Here is an 18,060-nt window from a genome sequence, read left to right as displayed (position 1 = left end):
AAAAACATGGGAAATGTTTTAAAACAAGTGGTACAACTCTAAAATGGGGGCAAGAGCAAAGGGACCTGGGTGTACGATTGCATAAGTCATTGCAAGTGGCAGACAAGTTGAAAGAATGATTATTAAAGCATACACTAACCTGGATGTTATTAATAGGGGCAGAGTACAAGACTAAGGAGATTGCATTGAGTTTGTATAAGTTGCTAGTTCGGTCTCAGTTGGATTACTGCATCCTAAATGAAGAACGTGAAGGCATTGAAGAGACTGCAGAAAAGATTCACAAGAATGATTTCGGGGTAAAGAACTTCCATTATGAAACAGATTGGAGAAATTAAGACTTAGAGAAAGGAAGACTTAGATAGAGATTTCCAAATTCATGAAGGGTCTGTTCTGACTAAATGCAGGGGGTTGGGGGTGGACGGGGTGGGGGGGGAGTTGTTCCCATTCGTGACAGAATGAAAAACATTTTTCTCATGCAGTGATTGGTTATGGCTTGGAATGCACTGTCTTACAAGTGTGGTGGAGCTTTCAATTGAAGCATTCAAAAAGGAATTAAGACTGTTATTTAAAAAAATGAACATGCAGGGTTATGGAGAGAAGATCAATTATGTGATTCTGTAATGGGGGTTGAGAAGGGGGTCTTGTCTGGAGGGTTCCGACTCAGCAACCCATATTGCCATGGGAGGGTTTCATTGCTGTCAGTGATTGGGTGGGGGTTGTGGCAGGAAGTTTTGCAATTCACTAGGAAATCAGGGCCCATGCAATCCCAAGCAGTCTTCAACCGGCCTCAACGGAGAGCTTAGGCTTTTATTATTTCCTTACCTACTTTAAAGAATGAAAATAATTTTCTCATCTAGTGTCTTTCACATCTTCATGACGTCCAAAGTGTATCACAGACAATTAAATATTTTGCAAGTCGAATCACTTCTTTTATAGGCTATGTAGCATGTAATCTCAAAAATAACTGACTGTTTTGGTGGTGTTGATTGAGAGGTAACAAGAAAAGTCCCACCACCTTCAATTAGTGGTTTAATATCTTCTACAATCCCTCCCTAAAGCTTCAGCCTACATTATGTGCTCTTGTCTCTGGAATGAGTCTTGTGTTATCCACCGAACCAAAGTGAATATTTATATAATTACAAGCATGAGTTGCCAGATATTTTACTTTTTTTATTATGAATACCATTGTAATGTAGCCCTAGAGTCAATAATTATTTTATACCTAATCTATTGGACATACTTCTACCACTTTAATTTGTGAATTTTGTAAATTTTCCAGTTTATACAAGTTGATTTGAGTCATTCCAAACTACTGTATTTACAGATTGATCTATTTACAAGCTTTCTTCCATATTCTATAGATATGTAAAAATGCAATGTTAATCCTCCAAACATCACTTAACCAAGGCATATTTCTGAATAACACCCAGCATGAGAACCAGAAAGACTGCAGTTTTTTTAGCTAACCTTCTCAGAAACAATGCTCGAGTTCCTACCTGAATTTCAAAAATCCACTTCAGAAGGCTATTACTCCAGACTTCAAGTTTCCAGCATCTGCTGTGTTTTGCTTTCTGTTAGCTGAAAGCAGTACTTTGTTTTTCTACCATGCATGAATGCAAGTCATTGTTGCTCTAGCTTTAAAAAAAAAGCACATCTCCTGACTTACCAAGTGTATCGTCACAGAATATTCACTGACCTCTTTCTTTTGAAATTTAACATACTTCAAAGCATCAAACATGTATGTGAAAAGGGCAGTCATTTTATGCTTTAATTAATTACGGATCAATTAATTTTGGCAATTAAGTTTTATTAATTCATCTGGCATATTCTTTCACAAGCATCTATCAACCTATAAGCTAAGTCAGCTACAGCAACCAGAAATAACTGACCAGAGAATGTTTACAACAAAGATATATAATGCTGTTAAAGGCATGGCTAATTTGCAGACGGCTTTGCAAAAGTCCAATTCTTGTGCTTTACAAAGTATAATGTGAGATAGGTTGCACTTGGAATATAGTGTTCAGTTCAGGTTGCCACACTACTAGAAGGATGTGGAGGTTTTGGAGAGCGTATGGAATAAATTTACCAGGAGGTTGCCTGGTATAGAAGGCATTAGCTATGAGGACAGGTTGGAGAAACTTGGTTTGTTCTCACTGGAACAATGGAGGCTGAGGGGTGACCTGATAGAAGTCTACAAGATTATGAGAGGCATGGACAGAGTGGACAGTCAGAAGCTTTTTCCCAGGTTAAAAAAGAGTCAATTACTAGGGGGCACAGGTTTAAGGTGTGAGGGGTAAAGTTTAAAGGAGATGTATGAGGCAGATTTTTTACACAGAGTGTGCCTGGAACTCACTGCCAGGGGAAGTAGTGGAAGCAGATGCAATAGTGACTTTTAAGGTGCATCTTGATAAGTACATGAATAGGATGGGAATAGAGAGATATGATCCCTGGAAGGGTAGGCGGTTTTAGTTTAGTCGGGCAGCATGGTTGGTGCAAGCTTGGAGGGCTGAAGGCCCTGTTCCTGTGCTGTAATTTTCTTTGTTCTTTGTTCTATGACAGCAGACCAGCAAATAATATATGAAACACTGGTTTGTAAATGAACGTGGAAAACTGTGTGATTATTTGAATATAGCATATTTACTTCTAAAACTAAGGTTTGAAACTCAGCTCGTGTGCAGTTACACATCACTGAATTCAGTCCAAACAGACAGGAACTGGGATGTGGACATTTTAGCTAGAAATTGGTGATTTTGGTATGTTGGCAATGGCAATTTTTTTAAAAAACAGAATATACTTACAGTCTTATTCTTGTTGTCACTGTGGAACATATTTGTGAAGTAATTGCATGACGACTGTTAGTTTCTTCTTCCAAGTCATTAATTTCCAGAGTTTTCAGTATTCCAGTATCAGCAGTCTCAGTCAGACGATTTTTAATGGGGCTTCCCATGTTTTGTTGATCACTTTTTGGGCTAACTGAAGCAATAGCACTATTCAGACCTGCAGAATTTAAACTAATATTTTTTTCACCTGGTTCATGAGTGGCTGCACCTTGTAGGGAAAGAATGAAATCCTCCTTACTTGTAGGATGATCAACCACTCCATTATTTGCAACAACAAATTTAACATCCGAGTTTACTGAAGCAATGTGCTTTTCCAATTCTTGATCAAAATGCAAGGTACTGCTCTGTGTCACTGTGCAAGTTTCAGAACTGCTGAACCCAGCCTCTGCGTTTGACGCCTTTTTCGAAGAGTCTTTTACTGGGGATTCTATTTTATTACCTGAAGCTGGACTGCAAGGCATCTGTTCTGCATTCTTTTTTCCTGCTGTATGTGGTTTGGATGCATCTTGTGCAGAGTCTTTACTGGATGGAAATGACTTTGGCAATGTTTGATGCGGGACCAAAGGAGTGTTTTGTTTTGGTGAGGAGGCAGTTTTAACTGGAACTTCAGGGAGCTGCTTACTGGAAGGTATTTCCTTGAATTCTTCTTGACCTGTATTAGTGTCTGCATTCCCGATATCTCTATCAGACTGCTGACCAGATTTAAAGGATCGCCTCTTTTTCCCCTTTTTTTTCCCACGTTTGGCTTCTGTGGGAGATTTCTTATCCATTTCGATAGACTCTAACGTTGCTGAATTCAAATCTGTTTTTAAACCTGTAACTGAATCAGTTGATTTTTCAGCTGTGTTTTTAGAAATTACTATGTCAACGAGAGAGTTGGTAACTGCTTTATCTGCATTTGATTCTGGTCCCACTATACCATTCTGATTTTCTCCTGATAGGTTACCTGTGGTGAATGGTTCACTGTCTTGTGAGATAACTGCACCCTCACCAATGTGAGACACACCTCCTGTCTCTGCAACCCGGCTTTTTTTAGTAACTGATGCGAATATGTCCTTCTTGGATGAATTCAGTTGCTTTTCCAAGGTAGATTCACACAATAGCTTATCAGGAATATTGTAATTTTCAGTTTGCTTTTCAAATTCTTGAACCATGGGATGGTTCAACTGGACAGTGTCCTCATTTTTCAAAGTATTTTCCAAAACCTCTGGTTTTGCACCAATATTGTTAATTGGCAATGAAACAGATGCTGCTGTCAATGTTACATTTGAATTTTTTTCGATCTTAGGAGGATGCACATCATTTTCAATTACCTCAGCTATGTGTTCGATTCTCACAGTCTCAGAAATTGGTAAAATGCACTCACTCACAGCTGGGATATCTTCGCAGTTAGCAATAGTTTCACAATCATACCGACCCTCAACTAGCCTGTCACTATTTACAAATTTGCTATCCTTTGTTTGCCTAGTGGCCGGGGATATGCTTTCATTGAAGGAGCAGGTATCAAGTTCACCAATTTCACATTCCTCAACACGTCTGTCATCCGAGAGCAAGCTTGTGTCTGCACAGGCTGAAGATAATGAAGTATCCTCCTTATTTACCACCACGCTTCCAAGTGTATTTGACACGTTGCCGACAAAGGTGGTTGCAAATTCCTTTGCAACAGTCTTTGAAGCTAATTGTTCTCCAAGGCTCTCAAGCACAGTTTGTTTTTCAGCTTCCCTGTGGGGGTTCTGCAAGTTGGCATCAACTACTACGACATTCTGATTTGCTGACCCAGTTTTTTCAGTTGAACTCACCGGCGGCTGGGTTGGATTACCAGCAACTGATAACAGACCTCCTTCCTCTGGAGAGCCCTCTGATATCTCTGCTGGACTAGGGTCAACTGCTTTTGTTTCTGTCACTTCTTTCCTCCTGTGCTCTTGAGGAAATGAGGATACTTCTGAATCCGGAGTTTCCTCCACAACTGCACACTTCTCTGAATAACTGATGTCCTTTGTCAATGAAGAATATTCGTCTACAGAACTGTTTTGGCTTGGGAATGGAGATTCATTTTTTGAACTCTTTCTTCTAGTAGAACTAAAAAAACCTCCCAGGTAATCCAGCACTTGCTTTTTTCTCCCCTCTTCTGCCTTTCCAGAGCCAGAAAAACGAATATTTTGAAACTAAAAGGGAAAAAAAACATAGTTTAAGAGAAATATGCATCCCAAGGAAAAATGTACGTTTTGAAGACAGTATAAAATTTCAAACAATCTGCAAATATAATCTAGGCTAGAACCATATACTTCCAGAAAGGTTTGACCTATGGAGTGGATAAGCAAGTAAAAATGACATTAATTTTATTGTTAAATTATGGTACGGGGCGAGTGATCACTAGATTTGTTTTTGAATAGACGCCTTCCCAACTGTCCCAATATTTACTTAATTTCTCCATGAGACTGAAACAGAGCTCAGAAAGATCGCAACTCTCTCCTTTCCAGCCGTGCATCAATGATTATAGCCCTGTCGATGAATTGGGAAACATGGCTGAGGGGCCACTGAGGTACAAGAAGGGAAACGGAAGGGGAGAGCGAAATAGATTTGGTGCCGCGAGCTCCAGGTGAGCGCTGCTGTGTCTGCGCCGCGAGCTCCAGGTGAGCGCTGCTGTGTCTGCGCCGCGAGCTCCAGGTGAGCGCTGCTGTGTCTGCGCCGCGAGCTCCAGGTGAGCGCTGCTGTGTCTGCGCCGCGAGCTCCAGGTGAGCGCTGCTGTGTCTGCGCCGCGAGCTCCAGGTGAGCGCTGCTGTGTCTGCGCCGCGAGCTCCAGGTGAGCGCTGCTGTGTCTGCGCCGCGAGCTCCAGGTGAGCGCTGCTGTGTCTGCGCCGCGAGCTCCAGGTGAGCGCTGCTGTGTCTGCGCCGCGAGCTCCAGGTGAGCGCTGCTGTGTCTGCGCCGCGAGCTCCAGGTGAGCGCTGCTGTGTCTGCGCCGCGAGCTCCAGGTGAGTGCTGCTGTGTCTGCGCCGCGAGCTCAGTCTAGGAGTCCGGCAGTTGAGGAGTTGCGACAGCCAAGTAAGGTAATAGCCACTGGGCGGGAAACCAAAAGGGAGCAGTAAAATGCTCACAGAAACAATGCAGGACTGTAATTTTGACGTGAGGCGGTGGCCAGATGAAAGCAGAAGAAAGGGGCTGATTGTTGGCATTATTCAGTAACTTAAGACGGTGGATGACTGAACAGAGCAGGCTACAACCACACCCCCACTTCTCTCCCGTCGAAAATGCTGCAAATAATCAAGGCAAATTGCATTTACAATTCACGTTTCAGGTCAATGACCTTCCGTCAGTTGTTATTTCAACGTTTCCAGCATCTTCCGCATTCACTTTAACCTACAATTGGATTTGAATATACTTGATAATTGGACAGACTTGCGACAGGGGAATTTCGTTGCAGGGCAATGCCAAGTGCTTCACATGAAGGCAAAACAAAATCAGAAACTGAAATAAAATAATGTGCATGGAATAATGAAGGGAGATCCCAGGAACCTGGCTGAAAATAAACAGAAAGTGGCAGCTGAGTAAGTCAAATTAAATGCTGAATTGTATTGGAAAGATCAATATTGAGTTGAAATAGTGAGGTGATCTTGGGTCAAGATCAGGCTTGTTCAACCTTTTTGCATGAGGGAGAGGGAACCAATTTCATTTTTTTTCCTTTCATCAGGGTCAGATTTTGGGAAGTTTTGCAGAAATTTAACATGAATTTCAAAAAAAAGTTGACATATGAAAATATATAACATTTTGTGCCAAACAAAAAGTCACAAAAATAAACTGATCATTTAAATAAATGAATAATAAGTAAAGACAACCGTTAGAGCATGAAAGGCTGTGAATGTAGCCAGATCACTTCCAATCTTAGGATGCTCACTGCATCACCGTCACCCCTGTGACAGTGCCTTCTGGCATGTGTGCATGAAGATGAATGAGAACCTTAAAGCCAGGACTCAGCCAGGCATGCACTCTCCACTCTGTCTTACTGTCGCCACCCCTTCTCACACACACACACCTGTCTCTCTCTCTCTCACTCACACACACACACACACACACACGCCCCCATCTCTCCCTCATAGACACTCATCCATCTCTCTCTCTCTCCATGCACACATTCACCCATTTCTCTCCCTCTCTCACACACAGGCACACACTCCCCCATCTGTCCCTCACATAGACATTCACCCATTTCTCTTTCTCTCCTACATGCACACACTCGCCCATCTCTCTCTCTCTCTTACTCTTTCTCTCACACAGACACTTGCCCATCTCTCTCTCAGAAGCACATTTAGACACTCACATTTATCCAGATAAATGCAAGGTGATGCATTTTGGAAGAACTAATGTAGGGGGGAGCTATACAATAAATGGCAGGGCCATCAAGAGTATAGAAACACAGAGGGACCTAGGTGTGTAAGTCCACAAATCCCTGAAGGTGGCAGCACAGGTGGAGAAGGTGGTGAAGAAGTCATACGGTATGCTTGCCTTTATAGGACAGAGTATAGAGTATAAAAGCTGGAGTCTGATGTTGCAGCTGTATAGAACACTGGTTAGGCCACATTTGGAGTACTGCATCCAATTCTGGTCGCCACACTACCAGAAGGATGTGGAGGCTTTGGAGAGAGTGCAGAGAGGATTTACCAGGATGTTGCCTGGTATGGAGGGTCTTAGCTGTGAGAAGAGATTAGGTAGACTGGGGTTGTTCTCCCTGGAAAGATGGAGAATGAGGGGAGACCTAATAGAGGTGTACAAAATTATGAAGGGTGTAGATAGGGTGAATAGTAGGAAGATTTTTCCCAGGTCGGAGATGACGGTCACAGGCTCAAGGTGAGAGGGGCTAGGTATAACTCCAATATCAGAGGGACGTTTTTTTATGCAGAGGGTGGTGGGGGCCTGGAATGCGCTGCCAAGTAGTGTGGTGGAGGCAGACACGCTGGCATCGTTTAAGAATTACCTCGATAGTCACATGAGCAGCCTGGGAATGGAGGGATACAAACGAATGGTCTAGTTGGACCAATGCACGGCACAGGCTTGGAGGGCCAAAGGGCCTGTTTCCTGTGCTGTACTGTTCTTTGTTCTCTCACACACACGCACCAGTTCAGTTAAAAACCAGGCAGCCCATTTGGCTAGAACACAGATTCAACCCTGAGTTCCAACGGAAATGTGGATCAGCCAGCATCTAAAAATGCAAGCTAACATGAATTGGTGAAAACATTCATCAACTTTGGTGCACAGAACTTTAACTTTTCTTTCTCAGATGTTAACTCACCAATATTTCTGTTTTACTTCAGACTTACACAGATTAACTTTTTATCAATTATGCCAATACTAACACACCAAACTATTTTCAGTTTTGCTTCCACTTCTAAGATCAGTATAACAAAGAACAAACTGTTTAGAAATAGGACATTTTCCTGGATGAATTACATATTCACAGCACTCTAAAGGATATTACACATCCATTAAAAACAATGATGACCATCTAATATCCTGCAACCTGGAGTCTAGGGTTATTGACTCTGAAATTACTTTAATTTTTTTGGCATTTCAGGGGCATGTTTTCAGTTAGTCTGCACTTGAAAGTGTATTCTATGGTGGGACTCACTTCTGCCCCTTAATGGTAGTGATCACATTTGTAATTTCTATTCAGGCCTCCATGAAATGCATTAACAAATCTTTCCTTGAAGTAATTTAAATGAGAACCTCTCTTAAACCAATCGTTCTTTCTCTCATTTCCTTTACTGTCTTTGATTTGACTCTAATCTGCCCTTCTCCTTTGTTCCTCTGTTTCTTTCTCAATCTTTAACTAATACTGGTTCAGAAGACAGTGTTAGTCCTGCCATTCACTTGGGTTTGAGATGCCCTGTCTCCCTCCCCATATCATTATCAGCTCACACGCCCAGCAAGTTATACGACAAATACAGGATAATGTTTATCTAATGTATCTCTCAAGATACTACATCCCACAAGCTCTGGACCAATATGATAAATTAGCACTGCTGCCTCACACACCAGGGTCCCAGCTTCAATTCCGGCCTTGGGTCACTGTTCGTGTGGAGTTTGCATGTTTTCTGTTTGTCTGCGTGGGTTTCCTCCTACGGTCCAAAGTTATGCAGGGTAGATGGATTGGCCACGTTTAATCATCTATTAGTGTCCCAAGACATGTAGATTAGGGGAATCAGTGTGCTAAATATGTGGGGTTACATGGATAGAGTCTAAGTAAGAATTTTTTAAAAAGTGGGTTGGTACTGATTTGATGGGCCAAATGGCCTCCTTGTAGGGGTTGAATGATAAACTCAAGTAAGACTGACTTTGAACGATTGAAACATAAACTGACCACAATTAACTGGTCTGAACATTTAATGGGTGGTACGGTTGGGCACAGGCAGGGGATTTTGCCTAAAATATGCTGGAAACATGACATGATTTCACTTATTTCCAAATTTTACTAAATTATTTATTAGTCATAAGTAAGACTTACATTAACACTGCAATGAAGTTACTGTAAAATTCCCCTAATTGCCACCCTCTGGCGTCAGTTTGGATCAATGCATTTAACCAGCATGTCTTTCAGACTGTGGGAGGAAACGGGAGCACCCGGAGGAAACCCACACAGACACAGGGAGAACGTATAAACTCCACACAGTGACCCAAGCCGGGAATTGAACCTGGGTCCTTGGCGCTGTGAGGCAGCAACGCTAACCACTGTGCCACCATGCTGCCCCCATACTAGGGGCATGTACGGAGGCTTACAGGAAACCCTGTGGAATTGTCAAATCCATAATTTTGATTTGATTTATTATTACCATATGTATTGGTATACAGTGAAGAGTATTGTTTCTTGCGTGCTATACAGACAAAGTGTACCATACATAGAGAAGGAAAGGAGAGGGTTCAGAAAATATTGTTACAGTCATAACTAAGGTGTAGAGAGAGATCAACTTAACGCAAGGTAGGTCCATTCAAAAGTCTGACGGCAGCAGGGAAGAAAGTTGGTACATGTCCTCATACTTTTGTATCTTTTTCCTGATGGAAGAAGATGGATGAGAGTATGTCCAGGGTGCGTGGGGGCCTTGATTATGCTTTTCTGAGGCAGCAGGAAGTGTAGAGAGTCAATGAATGGGAAGCTGAGTGATGGACTGGGCCTCATTCACAACCCTTTGTAGTTTATTACAGTCTTGGACAGAGCAGGAGCTATACCAGACTGTGATACAACCAGAGAAAATGTTTTCTATGGTGCATCTGTAAAAGTTAATCAGAGTCACAGCAGACATTCATTTCTCCTTAGTCTCCTCAGAAAGTAGAGGTATTGGTAGGCTTTCATAACTATAGCGTCAACATGGAAGGACCAGGGCAGATTGTTGGTGATCTGGACAACTAAAAACCTGAAGCTCTCAGCCATTTCAACTTCATCCCTATTGCTGTAGACAGGGGCATGTATTTCACTATGCTTCCTGAAGTTGTTATGTTATGTAAAACACCAATTAATCCCCCCTTTAACCTAGTATTTTGGTTATTTTTTTGAATGATGTCCTGTACCAGTAGGCCATGCTCATACACGCAGGGTAGGTGTAGGAGGATGCGGTGGCGCGGGCTCGTTGGGCCGAAGGGCCTGTTTCCCGTGCTGGGTTGTTCTTTGTTCTTTGTATATGGGGAAGCAATGGCCTAATGGTATTATCGCTAGACTATTAATCCAGAAACTCAGCTGATGTTCTGAGGACCTGGGTTCGAATCCTGCCATGGCAGATGGTGGGATCTGAACTCAATAAAAGCTATCTGGAATTAAGAATCTACTGATGACCATGAAACCATTGCCGATGTTGGAAAAAGTCATCTGGTTCGCTGACGCCCTTAAGGTAAGGAAATCTATCGTCCTTACCCAGTCTGGCCTACGTGTGACTTGAGCCACATCAAAATGGTTGACTCTCAACTGCCCTTGGGCAAATAGGGATGGGCAATAAATGCTAGCCAGCCAGTGATGCCCATGTCCCCTGAATAAATATAAAAAAAAACACATTGTAGCCCGCTGTCATCCATACAAGCTACAAGAAACTCCAACTGATGCAAGGGCTCCTACACTTCTAATTTCTCAATCCCCATACTTGCCTCATTCGCAGTAACACCATCATGACCCTGACCACTGATCAAATCAGACAGCCCTATCCTAAGGAGCGTGATACTAGCGAGACCAGTCAGCTAGAGTGATAGAGTAATACAGTGCAGAAAAGACCCTTTGGCCCATCAAGTCTGCACCAAGAATATCAATAGAGAATGTGTTACTATAGTGGCTGGATTCCCTTAGACACAGGAAGTTACAGTCTGTACACATGTGGCAATCAAAGGGCCATCAGATCTTTCAGGAGTACTTTTCAAATGTAAAGGATTTAAACTCCTCAGATACTGAGGCAATCCATGTGCAAATGCAACAAGATCTGGACAATGTCCAGGCTTGGGCTGGTAAGTGGCAAGTAACATTTGTGCCACGCAAATGTCAGGCAACGACCATCACCAATAAGAGACACTCTAACCACTGCTCCCTGATATTCAATGGTATTCCATCACTAAATCCCCCACTGTCAACACCCTTGGGGTTACCACTGACCAGAAACTCAACTGGACTCACCACATAAACATAGTGGCTACATGAGCAGGTTAGAAGCTAGGAATACTGCAGTGAGTAACTCACTTCCTGACTCCCCAAAGCCTATCCACAATCTACAGAACACAAGTCAGGAGCGTGATGGAATAGTCCTCTAATTCCCCCTAACCCACGCATCTTGGGGCACAAAGGGGTAGTTTATCATGGCCAATCCACCTAACTTGCACATCTTTGGACTGTGGGAAGAATCCAGAGCATCCAGAGGAAACCCAGGCAGACACAGGGGAAACGTGCAAACTCCATACCCAAGATTGGAATTGAATCTGAGACCCTAGCAGTGTGAGGCAGCAGTGCTTGTAAATTCCATGGAAATCAAATCCCAAAAAGAGAAATTTCATATGCGATCACAACTATGCACAGATTCCAGTGACATCAAAGCAAAATAGTTCAGATGCTGAAAATCTAAAATAACACTTTTGGAGATTTAAAATATTAAATTAAAATATTTTTAACAGAAGAAAATAAAGCTTAAACACACAAGATTACATTTACGCTGTTAAAATTAGCCTTCCAGAACATTTCCCCCAAAATGTTTACTTGTTGGACTCACAAATAAACATTCCTTTTGACAACAGTTCTTAAATTCCAGTAATATTACACATGGCACAACACACTGTAGCTGTAGTTATTGAGTCATAGAGGTTTACAGCACTGAAACAGATCCTTCAGCCCAACTTGTCCATGCTGCCCTTATTTTTTTTTAAACCCCTAAGCTAATCCCAATTGCCTGCATTTGACCGATATCCCTCTATATCCATCGTACCCATGTAACTATCTAAATGCTTTTTAGAAGATAAAATTGTACCCACCTCTATTACCACCTCTGGCAGCTTGTTTCAGACACACACCACCCTCTGTGTGAAAAAAATTGCCCCTCAGGACACTTTTGCATCTCTTCCCTCTCTTTTTAAACCTACGCCCTCTAGTTTTAGACTCCCCTACCTTTGGGGAAACATATTGACTATCTACTTGTCTATGCCCCTCATTATTTTGTAGACCTCTATAGACCCAGAGAAAAAAGTCCCAGTCTATTCAGCCTCTCCTTAAAACTCAATCCATCAAGAATAGATAGCATCCTAGTAAATCTTTTCTGCACTCTTTCTAGTTTGATAATATCCTTTCTATAATAAGGTGACCAGAATTGCACACAGTATTCCAAGTGTGGCCTTGGAATGTCTTGCACAACTTCAACAAGACATTCCGACTCCAGTATTCAATGTTCTGACCGATGAAACCAAGCATGCCGAATGCCTTCTTCACCACTCTGTCCACCTGTGACTTCACTTTCAAGGAGCTATGAACATGTACCCCTAGAGCTCTTTGTTCTGTAACTCTCCCCAACGCCCTACCATTAACTGAGTAGGTTCAACCTACCAAAATGCGTCACCTTGCGTTTGTCTAAATCAAATTCCATCTGCCATTCATCAGCCCACTGACCCAATTGATCAAGATCCCATTGCAATTGGAGATAACCTGAAAAATTACTGGAAAATCACTTCTCTGCAGACCCTCAGAGAATGGGGCTGGGGTGGGAAATTAGAGTTGTGGGCAGCCTCTCCATATTTTGATTCCATCTTCTCCTTCTTGAAAGGAATTGCTTGATAGAGCAGACGCAATACGGTTTCATTAAAGGGAAGTCGTGTCTGACAAATTTACTGGAGTTCTATGAGGATGTGTCTAGGGCGGTGGATAGAGGAGAGCCGGTGGATGTGGTCTTTCTGGATTTTCAGAAGGCGTTTGATAAGGTACCTCACAAGAGGTTACTGCAGAAGGTCAGAGGACATGGAGTTGGGGGTAGGGTGTTAGCGTGGATAGAGGATTGGTTGTCAAATAGGAGGCAGAGAGTGGGGGTCAATGGGTGCTATTCGGATTGGCAGTTGGTGACTAGTGGAGTGCCCCAGGGGTCGGTGCTGGGGCCTCAGCTATTTACCATTTATATAGATGATCTGGAGGAGGGAACCGAGTGTAGAGTGTCGAAATTTGCTGATGACACCAAGATTGGGGGAAAGGCAAATTGTGCGGAGGGTGTGGAGAGTCTGCAGAAGGATCTAGATAGGCTGGGCGAATGGGCCAGGAAATGGCAAATGGAATTTAATGTTGGCAAGTGTGAGGTGGTCCACTTTGGTAGGAAGAATGGTAGGAAGGACTATTACTTACGTGGCGAAAAACTGCAGCAGGCGACGGTGCAGAGGGACCTTGGGGTCCTTGTGCATGAGTCGCAAAAACCCAGCCTGCAGGTGCAGCAGGTGGTCAGGAAGGCGAATGGGATGCTGGCCTTCATAGCGAGGGGGATTGAATATAAAAGTAGGGAGGTCTTGCTGCAGCTGTATAGGGCATTGGTGAGGCCGCAGCTGGAGTACTGTGTGCAGTTTTGGGCGCCGCACCTGCGCAAGGATATTTTGGCCTTGGAGGGAGTGCAGAGGAGGTTTACTAGGCTGATACCGGAGTTGAGGGGGTTGAGCTATGAGGAGAGGCTGAATAAACTAGGCTTGTACTCGTTAGAGTTTAGAAGAATGAGGGGAGATCTCATTGAGACGTATAAGATGATGAATGGGATGGATAGGATAGAGGTGGAGAGACTCTTCCCGCTCAAAAAAGACAGTAGGACTAGGGGGCACAGCCTCAAGATAAAGGGGGGGCGGTTTAGAACGGAGTTGAGGAGGAACTTCTTCACTCAAAGGGTGGTGAATATCTGGAATTCTCTGCCCGTTGAAGTGGTGGAGGCTGCCTCGCTAAATATTTTTAAGAAGCGGGTTGATGGGTTTTTGATAAGAGAGGGGATTAAAGGTTATGGGGAGAGGGCGGGAAAGTGGAACTGAGCCACGACAGATCAGCCATGATCTTATTGAATGGCGGGGCAGGCTCGAAGGGCCAGATGGCCTACTCCTGCTCCTATTTCTTATGTTCTTATGTTCTTGGAACCAATGTAGGATGTAACCATTCTTTCCTTTTTCAAAGCCCCTTTAAATAAAAATCCTTCCATTATTTAATGTCAGTCAACATCAAGCCCATGCTCAAGTGATTGGTTGGCAAAGCCAGAAGCAGGATGCAAATGTAGGGGCTATCAGAACATCCAAGGCAAACCCACTGCAGGAAGTGGTTTAGTTCCATTTAAATTCTAACCATTGTGGAGGTATGCAAGAGGAATATATAGTACAGCAGAAGTTAACTACATGTCTCCAAAAAGGCAAAGCCTCCACTTCAGGAAACTTGGTAAACCAATGAGGTAAGATACTGTATAAAATTCAAAAGATAGCTTCACAAGTGCCAAGGAAATTGATTAATTCAGTAGACTGGGACAGCTGCAAAAACATCATAAAAAGAAAATCTTAAGAGTTGTAAAAAGCAATACAAAAAAAATTTTATAAGGAATTTCGAGGCCAGCAGTAAAACTGGTTAGAAATATATTACGGGAGAGTGACTAGGAAGTGTGAATCCATTGAAGTTTCATTCAGGAGATACCGTAATCAATCTGACTGAGAAAGGATGGGAAACAAGGGTCTTGCCGCACCAACAGGCCATTTAAAATATGGAGTGTACAGCAACAGTGAATTGATTAAACAGGTGTTCCAAGGTAAATGCTGATAATATTCTATAAAAATTGTGAATACTAAATTAATGAAGACATTAGTCACAAAAACACCTGTTACAAATGTTGCCATTTATCTCAAGGGGTCTGGAATACAAAAGTAATTTAAAAAAATAATTTTGCAGGATGTGGACATTGCTGGCTTGACCAGCATTTATTGTCAATCCCTAGTCACCCTTGGGAAAGGAGTGGTGAGCTGCCTTCTTGAATGGCTGCAGTCCCTGAGGTGCGGGTACACCCACAATGCCTTAGGGAGGAAGTTCTAGGATTTTGATCCAGTGACCGTGAAGGAACGGTGATATATTTCTATATCAGGATGGTGAGTGACTTGGAAGGGAACACCCAGATGGTGGTGTTCCCAGGAGTCTGCTGCCCTTGTCCTTCTGAATGGTAGTAGTCTTGAGTTTAGAAGCTGTTGCCTAAGAAATCTTGGTGAGCTCCTGCAGTACATCTTGTAGATGGTACACACTGCTGCCACTGTTCATTGGTGGTGGAGAGATTGAATGTTTGTAGAAGGGATAACAATCAAATGGGCTATTTTGCCCTGGATGATGTTGAGCTTCTTCAATGTTGTTGGAGCTGTACTCATCCAAGCAAGTAGAAAGTATTCCATAACATTCCTGACTTGTGCCTTTTAGATGGTCGGCAGGCTTCGCAGAGTTAGAAGGTGAACTACTCTCCAAAAGATTCCTAGCCTCTGACCCGCTGTTGTAGCCTCAGTATTTCTATGAAGATTTCCTTCTCTGAAGGACATTGGTGAACCAGATGGGTTTTCACAACACTCAACAATGGTCATCAATAGACTTTTCATAGAATCGTAGGATCTTACAGTGCAGAAGGAAGCTATTCAGCCCATTGAGTCTGTAATGACCACAATCCCACCCAGGCCCTATCTCCATAACTGTGTGCATTTACCCTAGCTAGTCCCCCTGACGCTATAGGGCAATTTAGCATAGCAAATCCACCTAACCCGCACATCTCTGGAGTGTGGGAGGAAAGCGGAGCATCTGGAGGAAACCCATGCAGACATGAGGAGAATGTGCAAACTCCACACAGACAGTGACCCAACCCGGGAATCAAACATGGATCTCTGGCACTGTGAGGCAGCAGTGTTAACCACTCTGCCACCGTGCCACCCCTTTTAATTCCAGATGTTTTATTGAACTTCAGTTCCACCATTTGCTGAGGCAGGATTTGAACCTGGGTACTCACAGCATTACACTTGATTAGATCTAATGCAGGGGCGGGCTATACAATAAATAGCAGAACCATCAGGAGTGTAGATACACAGAGGGATCTGGGTGTGCAAGTCTACAGATCCTTAAAGGTGGCAGCATAGGTGGAAAAGGTGGTGAAGAAGGCATATGGCCTGCTTGCCTTTATTGGACGGGGCACAGAGTATAAAAGTTGGCATGTGATGTTGCAGTTATATAGAATATTGGTTAGGCCACATTTGGAATACTGCGTCCAGTTCTGGTTGCCTCACTACCAGAAGAACATGGAGGCTTTGGAGAGAGTGCAGAAAAGTTTTACCAGGATGTTGCATGGTATGGAGGGTATTAGCTATGAGGTGGAATTGAGTAAACTAGGGTTGTTCTCCCTGGAAAGACAGAGGTTGAGGGGCAACCTAATAGAAGTTTATAAAATTATGAACAGCAAAGGTAGGGTGAACAACTGGAAGCTTTTTCTCAGGTCAGAAATGACAAACACAAGAGGTCACAAGTTCAAGGTAAGGGGCCAAGATTCAATAGATATACAGGGGATGGTTTTTACACAGAGGGTGGGTGGTGGGGGCCTGGAATGCACTACCAAGCAAGGTGGTTGAGGCAGACATGCTAGGATCATTTAAGACTTATCTGGGTAGCCACATGAACACACTGGGAAAAGAGGGATACAAACGGATGGTCTAGTTAGGAACACATGATCGGTGCAGGTTGGGAAGGCCGAAGGGCCTGTTCCTGTGCTGTATTGTTCTTTGTTCACAAGTCCAGAGTACCTGTACCAACAGCTGCTTTTATTGTTAAAGTTTTGGTTAGACACATCTGAAATACTGAACTCAGTTCTGGGCACCGCATTGCAGGAAGGACATATTGGTCTTGGAGAGGAGGCTGTGTAAATTCCCCAGCACAGTACAGAGGGGTGGGGGGGGGTGGTAAAGAGTTAAATTACAAAGTTGGGTGACTTGCTCACACTTCCTTGTGTGTGGAGGATTCAGAGGCACAATCCAATATATATGTTTACAATGACAAAATAATTAAATAGGCTGAGGGGAAAAAAAATCTCTTCTTGTGGAGCATTTGAGGGGTGACATGGTGGCACAATGGTGAGCACTGCTGCCTCAAGGCACCAGACACTAGGTTCAAAACTGGCCTTGGGTGACTGTGTGGAGTTTGCACAGTCTCCCTGTGACTGCGTGGGTTTCTGCAGGGTGCTCCGGTTACTTCCCACAGTCCAAAGACGTGTGGGTTAGGTGGATTTACCGTGCAAAATTGCTCCTTAGTGTCCAAAGGTTAGGTGGATCAGCCATGGTAAATTTGTGGGATTATAGCAATAGGGTCAGGGAGAAGGCTTGGGTAAGATGCTATGTCAGAGTTGATGCAGATTCAACAGGTCGAACAGCCTCTCCTGCACTGTAGGGATTCTATGATACTATGAATCCAGAACAAAGCTGCTTAATGTTACAGTGCCAGATCAGACAAGCCAAATCAGGAAGCACTCCTTCACACAAAGGGCATTAGAAAAATTGAACTGTATCATCAAGGAGCAAGCTACTATTTCTAGGTCAATTGAAACTTTCAAAATTGAGGTTTTTTTTTAATTAGATGAAGCCATTAAGGAATATGGCTTTAGGGCACAGCTCAGCCACGATGGAGGAAAAATTGAGCACCAGGAGCTGATTGTCCTACTCCTGTCCCATATTCTTATGTGCTCCAGGCACAAGGCGTTCCCCACCACA

General features: G+C 43.2%; 1 protein-coding gene across 3 annotated transcripts in view; it reads right to left on the bottom strand.

Moving 5' to 3' along the window:
* Window positions 1-18,060, bottom strand: part of LOC145345157 (uncharacterized) — a 214,415-nt gene that overhangs the window by 88,369 nt on the left and 107,986 nt on the right. For all 3 annotated transcript variants that reach the window (XM_080192832.1, XM_080192833.1, XM_080192834.1), the window contains one exon: window positions 2,799-5,005. In XM_080192832.1, the coding sequence (XP_080048958.1) occupies window positions 2,799-5,005 (2,207 nt within the window). The remainder of the gene's footprint in view (window positions 1-2,798; window positions 5,006-18,060) is intronic.

This window comes from Carcharhinus amblyrhynchos, chromosome 7 (genome assembly GCF_965287045.1).
Source record: "Carcharhinus amblyrhynchos chromosome 7, sCarAmb.v2.hapA, whole genome shotgun sequence".
In the NCBI taxonomy this organism is placed as follows: Eukaryota; Metazoa; Chordata; class Chondrichthyes; order Carcharhiniformes; family Carcharhinidae; genus Carcharhinus; species Carcharhinus amblyrhynchos.
Note: the sequence above shows the minus strand (reverse complement) of the source record. Positions and strands in the feature narration are given on the sequence as shown.